The sequence below is a fragment of the Argopecten irradians genome, chromosome 2 (assembly GCF_041381155.1).
Source record: "Argopecten irradians isolate NY chromosome 2, Ai_NY, whole genome shotgun sequence".
NCBI classification, from domain to species: domain Eukaryota; kingdom Metazoa; phylum Mollusca; class Bivalvia; order Pectinida; family Pectinidae; genus Argopecten; species Argopecten irradians.
Window position 1 is genome coordinate 66,464,023 of NC_091135.1, and position 10,024 is coordinate 66,474,046.

General features: G+C 35.7%; 1 protein-coding gene across 1 annotated transcript; it reads left to right on the top strand.

Annotated features, from left to right (window-relative positions):
• Positions 1–3,416: 3,416 nt before the first annotated feature.
• On the top strand, positions 3,417–10,024 carry LOC138317065 (sodium-dependent phosphate transport protein 2B-like). Its single transcript, XM_069258688.1, has 7 exons — positions 3,417–3,567; positions 6,293–6,436; positions 6,669–6,979; positions 7,293–7,437; positions 7,842–7,928; positions 8,732–8,956; positions 9,233–10,024. The coding sequence occupies exons 1-7, from the start codon at positions 3,438–3,440 to the stop codon at positions 9,901–9,903; spliced, it is 1,713 nt and encodes a 570-aa protein (XP_069114789.1). The 5' UTR covers positions 3,417–3,437; the 3' UTR covers positions 9,904–10,024.

Here is a 10,024-nt window from a genome sequence, read left to right on the forward strand (position 1 = left end):
TTTCTTGAATAATAGTTTCACATTACGTTCAAATGTCCTACTAGGATTGGCATTTTCAAAGTTATAAGAAATCTTATATTTCTTTATGATATTAGAAACATAGGAGAACCAATAATACGTTCCATTTGCGTGTATATTTTTACTAACAGCCAGTGCTTCCTTCACCAGGACGTTGATGTCTTTTTGTGAAGTCCTTCTTAAATAGCATAAAGCTTGTGTGTTTATGAAACAATCTAAAGTAAACTGTCCTAATTCAGTCCTGGAAGCTATATTCAATACAAACTTTCCAAAACCCAAAGCCATTTTTTTGCAAAATTTCAAATTGATTTGCTCGAATGGTGTTTTATCAATTAAGGAAAATGGGCCAAACAATGCCTTGTTCGAGCAAGCTCTTTTACTATCATTTGCTATCTTGCTATAATAATCAGCATACCAAATTTCAGAGTTATACGTCAAAACTGGTCTGTCTAGGAAATTGAATAACTTTTTCCATAGCCATATGGGTTTATCAGCTATTCCGTTAAAGATGCTCCACCGCCGACAGACCATAAATGATATTCATCATTTGAACAATAATTGGTGTTTAATCGTGTATATATATGTCTTATTAACACAAAAATTAATATAAAATAATGTATTTCGTCTTTGGTGCATGTGCAATCAGTACTTCATTCTATATAGTATATAGTGACACGGAATTTTTTCGGGATGCAATTAATTATTTTTCATATTTTTAACTTGAAGTAAAATTAGAAGCTCAAACTTTTCAATGGTGGTAATAGTGTAAAGTAAGTAACTTTTGTAACTGCAGAAAAATGCTAAATCGTCTGCTCCTGTTCTTGATAGTGAAAAAGTATCATTTGTCAGCGGTGGAGCATCTTTAAGGTATTGTTTAATTGAGAATAAAACCTTTTTACTTTTCGCGCAAAGTTCTTTAACAGCAAGCGAAAATTTTCTGTTATCACATAATTTTCTACCCAAATATTTATACTCATTTACTTGTTCAATTTCTTTAAAAAGAAATGGTTTAACTTTAATACATTTGTGGTTAGTGGTGAACATTGGCCCAAATCCTCTATGGGAAGTAAGTTTGAAGTATCAGAAACAGACATGGGCTATTGCGGAATTCGTAAAACTTTCATACAGATCAGAAACAAATTGTGTCTTATGTAGATTGTGTCGAAAAGAAACGGATAACACTGCTAAGCACTTTCTTATAAAGTGTCCATCCTTATACGAATCCAGGCATGCATTGTTAGAACATGTTGTAAATACGATAATGGTTAGTGACTATGTGAAATATGACTTACTCTAATATGATGATCAATATAGAAGATGACGAGTGGGAAAGCTGCATCACGATACGTAGAGCTTATGCTCTCTGAAGTAAATTTTCTTCTAACAAAGTGACACTTTATCTGAAATGTCAGCTAAACTGACCAATTGGCTATGTACATAACCTGCATTGTTTATCACAAAATATGTAACTGTGTTACCATGTTATCTTTCTGTCTGTCATAGAAAGAGGAGCGAATCCTCGGTTAAACGCCAAATGTGACGGAGTGACAGTTATGGCATAACCTACACAGTTGTTATTGTTGGTAGTTCAATCTTTATAACGTGACATTCATGGATTTGGGGCTTATCATTTCAATAGAGTCATAAACCTATTACTTTGGTTCTAATACGAAATGTTAGTTTAATTTTAACTCATGGCATAGTCCTTAGTGATGGTTTGATTTGATTTGTTTAGTTTTACGTCCTATTAACAGCCAGGGTCATGTAAGGACGTGCCAGGTTTGTTGGTGGAGGAAAGCCGGAGTACCCGGAGAAAAACCAGCGGTAAGTACCTGGCAACTGCCCCACATGGGATTCGAACTCGCATCCCAGAGGTGGAGGGCTTGTGGTAATATGTCGGGACATCTTAACCACTCGGCCACCGCGGCCCCAACAATATGAAAAAAAAAAGAAAAATATAGTCGTCAAAGTTTTTATGAAAATGTGCATGGCATATTGGAATATTTTTGTTCTGACCCCAAGGCTTATTGGAGATTGATTAAAAGACTTATGAAATCTAGTGGTACTTCACAGACTATCCCTACCCTTATTAATCCAACAAGTGACAATTTAGTAAATAGCTTTCTTAATTTTGACGTCATCCATGGTTTGTCATTTGGCCTGATTATAACATCTTTAGTAGGTATACACTGAGCGGCAAAATCTATAAAAAGTATGGTAAACATCTCACATGCGATATGTCCGGATTCAGCATTAAGTAAGGAGCTTTCCCAATCATATTCAGATATAAGATTATTTAACTTAAGAAAATCTGCTCTTTTATATAACCAAATCTTACGTTTATACACATGTCGACGAGGAATAAATTCGATATCCAACAACCTATCGTTTTGTAACCTCTATATATAAATCGGGTCTATTGATGGCCTTATGAGTACTTTTTAACAAGACAACTGAGAACATACATGTACATGCCACATGTCGAGGAGGGAATGTTATCTGACGCTGATCAAAGATTGACATGCCTAAAGTTACGTAACTGTTTAATGTTATATGTGAACTCTCCAATCTCAACACATAATTTAGTGTCGGTTTTATCTTTTAGGGCCAAATTGTTAAACGCTTATTGGCATGCATGATATTCATCTATGTTACGTTATTCGAAGCAGATGAATAGCTTATTAGTAACGAACATTCAATGAAAACAATTTAATTTTCTTTTTTATTTAATTGATTGATCATATCCGTATGAGTTTCTTAGTTTTATGTTGATCAGAATCTAGAATCAAATCTCCAATCAGGCTACTCATTCTTTATTGCCTTTTTCAGAGACGAAATCTTTTAGACAAAATAGTTTAATGTGTGTTATTCCTTGGAGGCCTACTCACTGTTGTAAGTATACTATAACGCGATGTACTTTTGTTTACTTTTTATGGATAATCTGATCCAAGAGTTAAGTATCGGCATATCCTCACATATTACATACATCTTGTTGTTTTGATGAGACATTTTATAAGCCTACAATATCCTATTGTGATATATGTACATGTTAATTACAATGCATCACATGTACATGAACGTCCCGCCAACCAGTCACCTGCTTGACTTATTTCTCCCCCTACAGCTTCTATCCTGTAACCGCTACCTATCTGAATGGCATCTAACACTTCGAACAAAGTTTCAAAAAACTTCTACATTATACTGGTTAAGAGAAAAATATCATAAGACCATAAACATGTGTTAAATATTAACAACAATTCCTTAGGAACATTTCGTGTCGACGTAATGCCTGCAAGAGTAAGCTGACAAAGGCAATCACATGCTGAAAATTGCAGGTGAATGTCACCTCACTATTCTTCTGTTTTTGTTTACGTCCTCGTTTGATGAGGGGGATCAGACACAACATACGCAGTGTCGCCATGAAAAGCACTGGACAGAAATTTAGACAGGTAGTCGGTATCATTTTAAAAATTCTTGTTGTTTTCGTCTTCCTCTACCTCTTCATCTGTGCGTTGGGATTTCTAGGAAACGCCTTTAAACTAGTGGGAGGTAAGTGATGTCATGGTACAACTGATATAACGGAAATACTTGTCATTGGCTCGCTTGATTACTTATTGCTTTTGCGGGACGATTCTTTTCAAAGCTCGTATTTACAGTAAATTTTTACTAAATGAAAAAATCTCACTTTAGAAGGCACGATATGCCTAAATACTCCGACGTGTTGACTATATAATTTCACTGAATACTCCGACGTGTTGACTATATAATTTCACTGAATACTGCGACGTGTTGACTATATAATTTCACTAAATACTCCGACGTGTTGACTATATAATTTCACTGAATACTCCGACGTGTTGACTATATAATTTCACTAAATACTCCGACGTGTTGACTATATAATTTCACTGAATACTGCGACGTGTTGACTATATAATTTCACTAAATACTCCGACGTGTTGACTATATAATTTCACTGAATACTGCGACGTGTTGTCTATATAATTTCACTAAATACTCCGACGTGTTGACTATATAATTTCACTGAATACTCCGACGTGTTGACTATATAATTTCACTAAATACTGCGACGTGTTGACTATATAATTTCACTAAATACTCCGACGTGTTGACTATATAATTTCACTAAATACTCCGACGTGTTGACTATATAATTTCACTAAATACTCGGACGTGTTGACTTTATAATTTCACTAAATACTCGCGACGTGTTGACTATATAATTTCACTAAATACTCCGACGTGTTGACTATATAATTTCACTAAATACTCCGACGTGTTGACTATATAATTTCACTAAATACTCCGACGTGTTGACTATATAATTTCACTAAATACTCGGACGTGTTGACTATATAATTTCACTAAATACTCGGACGTGTTGACTATATAATTTCACTAAATACTCGGACGTGTTGACTATATAATTTCACTAAATACTCCGACGTGTTGACTATATAATTTCACTAAATACTCGGACGTGTTGACTATATAATTTCACTAAATACTCCGACGTGTTGACTATATAATTTCACTAAATACTCGGACGTGTTGACTATATAATTTCACTAAATACTCGGACGTGTTGACTATATAATTTCACTAAATACTCGGACGTGTTGACTATATAATTTCACTAAATACTCGGACGTGTTGACTATATAATTTCACTAAATACTCCGACGTGTTGACTATATAATTTCACTAAATACTCCGACGTGTTGACTATATAATTTCACTAAATACTCGACGTGTTGACTATATAATTTCACTAAATACTCGGACGTGTTGACTATATAATTTCACTAAATACTCCGACGTGTTGACTATATAATTTCACTAAATACTCCGACGTGTTGACTATATAATTTCACTAAATACTCCGACGTGTTGACTATATAATTTCACTAAATACTCCGACGTGTTGACTATATAATTTCACTAAATACTCCGACGTGTTGACTATATAATTTCACTAAATACTCCGACGTGTTGACTATATAATTTCACTAAATACTCCGACGTGTTGACTATATAATTTCACTGACCTACTTATTACATTAATAAATGTTACATACGTTACCATAACTAGCGAACACTGAATTAATTAGAGTGTATTCAGTATCATGAAAGAATTCACAACAAGTATTATAATTATGTAAATGTGGCTTGTTCCGGATTTGAAATTGACATGGAAAATATCGTCAAATAATAAACCATTTTTGTTTTCCGTACAGATCTTTTCTTTTATAATTTATTTTATTAATTTACATCAATACTGTATTTGTATTGCGTTTTTAATTAAGTCATTGTAAAACACAAAGATAAACGAAGTGTTTGATAAGGTGTAACAATTAATATTTCTGTGTCTAAATGACTGAAAGACCTCTATGGATCTGATTGATTTAAGCTGATTGATTCAAGCTGAAGCTATACCAGCTGAAAAGCATAAAAATATCACAGAAATGTCTTATGATTTTATCAACCATTCATTTCAAATCAGTGAGTATGTTAATATTAACCCCTATCCGCGGTTTTTGTTTTTTTTTTTTTGTTTTTTTTTTTGGGGGGGGGTTTAACGAATGTGTAGTTTATATATTATTATCACACTTTTACACATCTTGAACAATACATATACGAATACCACTTCCATCAAAACTAAACAAGATCAACAAAAGAGTTTTTTTATGTTTTGTTAGTTTTACGTCCTATTTACAGCCAGGGTCATTTAAGGACGTGTCAGGTTTGCTGGTGGAGGAAAGCCGGAGTACCCGGAGAAAAACACCGACCAGCGCCGATCTGGATGACGAGTTCTAGAAGTACCTAGGCACAATTCAGTTTAATTCTCAAATGTGATGAAATCATAAAAGCCTCTTCAATCGATGTAGACTTCATTAAATATACATTTCTGCGGAAAAAAGGTTGACATGTGTAGTCGATAGCAGTATACTTCAGTGAGGTATCCAGAGACAATATACCGCAATCTTCCAAAACCTACTGGGTGCTACTCCATAAATCATCATGACCGTTCAAAACGATGTTAAACCAATTTTAATATTGATTAAACAATAGAAAAAAAGAAAAAAAATCCCTTTTTACACATGGAAGATTGTCTCTACATGACCGTGGCTGTTTATAGGACGCTAATTTATCAAACAAACTTTTAGTATCATGAATCACCCCAGATAATGATTGAAATAATGTACAGTATTCTTACGTGTAAACTCCTCATATGTCCTAATTTACAACCCAGGAAAGACGGCTGGGAAGGCATTCCGGGAAAATGACCTCCTCTCCAACCCCGTGGCTGGCCTAATGATCGGTGTACTGGCTACGGTTCTGCTTCAGAGTTCGTCAACTACCACCTCCATCATAGTCACCTTGGTGGGCTCCCGAAGTACGTCATACAAAACATAAAATCATTTCATAATACAGTAATCAATTTTAACATGCTGTGTATCAGAAAATACTTATGATAAAAACCTAAAAAGGTAACTAGTTAATCCACTTGATCAGCCATAAAAGTCCATTTCCTATTTGCAGGAAAAGTTTTGAATGCATCCTATCATTATGTATCATTTATACTTATTATTCACCATAAAGATAATTCAATTGATTTTTCTTGGTAGTTATACCAACGATGACCGCTATCCCCATGGTGATGGGAGCTAACATAGGCACCTCTGTGACAAATACACTCGTCGCTCTGGCACAATTTGGCAATCGCGAAGAGTTCAAAAGGTCGTTTTCAGGGGCAACCGTCCATGACATGTTCAATTGGCTAACAGTTCTGATACTCCTGCCATTAGAGGTCGCTACCCACTACCTGTACAGACTCACTGACGTAATCATCAAAAGCCTTGACCTTTCCGAATCTTCTGGGAAGAAGCGCGACCTCTTAAAAGCTATCACAAAGCCCTTCACTAACCTGGTGGTAAAGGTATGCAAACCATGGCGGCATTTCAAAAATAACAGTATGTCCTATGTTGAACAATTAAAACACATTTTCCTGTAATTAAGTGATCGTCACAGATATGACGTGTTGCCAATAAAACCAGCATCATGAAGACTCAACTTTGTCTTCGAGAAGGAAAGCCACAATCGGTGACGAAATCAACACATACAATAGTTTGTCAGTTCTTGTGTGAACATGGTAGCAATACGTTTTCTTGAAGATTGATGGTTTTAATCTAAGCTGAAAATAACAAACGGGGTTAAATATGTGGCTCAGTACTTGATTTTATCCGTTCCAGGTAAACAGTAAAGTTATCAAAGAGATCGCGGTGGACAAGGCTGGGGCAGAGGAGAAGAGTGTCCTCAAACGTTGGTGCAAGACGTTGAAAGTCCCAGTTAACTCGTCCACAGCTGAAAGTTCTTACCCGGGAAATGTTTCACTGGGTAAACCAAAGGAAATCTGTCACAAATAACAACTATCTACGGGTATCCATGGGTACTTTTGATTTACGGAATCACTTTCCACAAAATGGGAATATTTACAATGTTAACCATGAATTTCGATTGACATTTTAATTTAAGCAGTTAGAATTACTCTCCAGGAAATTGCACGTTATATTTCAATTATCAATACTTTCTCATTACGAGAAAATTGACAATAGTCGGAAAAATATATAATATTCGAAATCCTTTCAACAAAAATAATCTTAGCAATATCCAACAAAATCACGCAAAAACGTATTCAAGATTTACAGAATTGAGATGATTGACTATACGTTTACAGTTCATACCACGGTCTTAGGTTTTAAGTACAATGCAAAAGTTTTAAGCGTCATTTTCTTTTTCAGATCATGCAACCGTTTCTAATCAAACCCGAAACATGTCGGAAATGTCTGAAACAGTGTCTAAATTTGAAACGATCTATGTGGAAAGATGTGAGTATAGTACTTTATTTCTTTGACTAGTTTATACTTATATTGTAAAACCTTTGTGATGCAGAAAAGCAAAAAATGTGAAACCATGAATTGTGGTAAACAGAAAACAGTTCAATAAAACATAACCGGAAAGATCAACGGTATCCGCAAGAATTCACGTTAATGTTCTTTTCAATGCATTGCCTTGTTCGAGAAAAAGACATTTCGTGACTACAAATACCATTGCAAGAAATTCTATAGGCTTGATATTAATCATGTGCATGGTGTATTTGATTTTCCAAATACCAGGTCATGCATGGAGAACTCGATTCTGATTTCGACTTGTTATTTAGGTTAAACACTTGCCCTTCTTGTCAATGAGTACATTGTATCTGTATCCTCGTATAAATTGTCTTCAAACAGAAAGTGCTAATATCTATGTTTTATTGGTATAATACTGTTGCTGGTTTACCACTTACAGTTATGTTATCATTGAGTTCGGAAAACGCCCATCATATGACACGCTAATGGACAAAGCGACGATTGTCCTTTGTCTCCTGTTTTATAAACAGTTGCCATATTATCTTTTTATAATTCATAAAGCAGTTGGTCAACTGCAAGACGCGTTAAGCGCCGTGGCACCAATTTCTCAAAACAAACTTACAAACGTCAAAAACAAACATGTTTAGACCAAGAGGCATCGGAGAGGCGTGTATAGGGACAAAGGGTTTCATTAGGTCTGTCAGGGAGTTAGAAAGTATAATTTAATTATGGGTTAATAAAACATGTGAACGTCGTAACAAAGCTTGGTATACTTATTCTAGGTAACAACCTGTTGGCCATGACAGACCTAGACGACAGCACAGCTGGTGTCCTCCTAATGGTCATCTCCTTTGGTATGATCATCGTCTCCCTAGTCGTCATCGTCAAACTCCTCAACTCTATGTTAAAGGGATCAGTGGCTAAAGTGGTCAAGAAAAGCTTCAACTCCAACTTCCCGGGGAGGTTTTCCTTCCTAACTGGTTATGTGGCCATCCTGATCGGAACAGGTGATAGACTACCAGTATTTTGCATTAGTTCAAGAAACATTAATGTTTTATGTAGTTTTTTACGCGTTAAAATTTACTACAGTATGCATATGAATCGTTCCAGAACGACAGATTTCAAACGAATGTCGACAACAGGATCCAATAAAGATTGGCGTTTTCAATAGTTAGAGGAACAGTAATTAAACATATAATGTCATTACGAGTCTTATCGTTAAATTCCACAAGGTACCACATTTTTTCATACTCCCTTTACGTTTTCATGTTTGTCTTTTACAGGTATGACAATGATAATACAGAGTAGTTCCGTGTTTACTTCCATCCTCACGCCACTTGTCGGTGTGGAGGTCGTCTCGCTCGACCGGATGTTCCCACTCACGATTGGTGCAAATATTGGTACAACGATTACAACCATCATGGCATCTCTCTCACTTCCTGCCGAACAAATCCCACACTCTCTCCAAGTCGGACTCTGTCATTTGTTCTTCAATGTTTCCGGAGCAGTTATATTTTATCCTGTCATGTTCATGAGAAAAGCTCCGATAGGTTTGGCAAAAATGCTTGGCAACGTTACGTCACGGTATCGATGGTTCTCTTTTTTCTACATAATTCTAGCATTCTTTCTCGTGCCTGGCACAGTACTAGGGCTTTCTCTGGCAGGAACCACAGTTCTCCTAGCTGTTGGTGTCCCACTTATCATAACTTTCGTTATAATTATTCTTATCAACGTCCTTCAGAGGAAAGCAAACACTCGTTTACCCACAATTCTTAGGAATTGGGATTTTCTTCCAGAACCCCTACATTCTCTGGATCCCTTAGACCGAGTAATAACAAAGATTACCGGGGTGTGTAAATGTTGTCGGAGAGAAGACGAATCGGTTCACACAGAGGACGCCTGTGTCCAAGGGAAATCAAACAGGGGGTTTGAAATAACAGAAGAAGAAATATAATCTTTAATGTGAGATTAGTTTTGTTTGTATAATCATTCATACACATTATTGTACAGGGTGGTGGTGTTTTTTGACCTATTAAATGTATATGTGGTGTTTCATAACCTAATAAATATATATG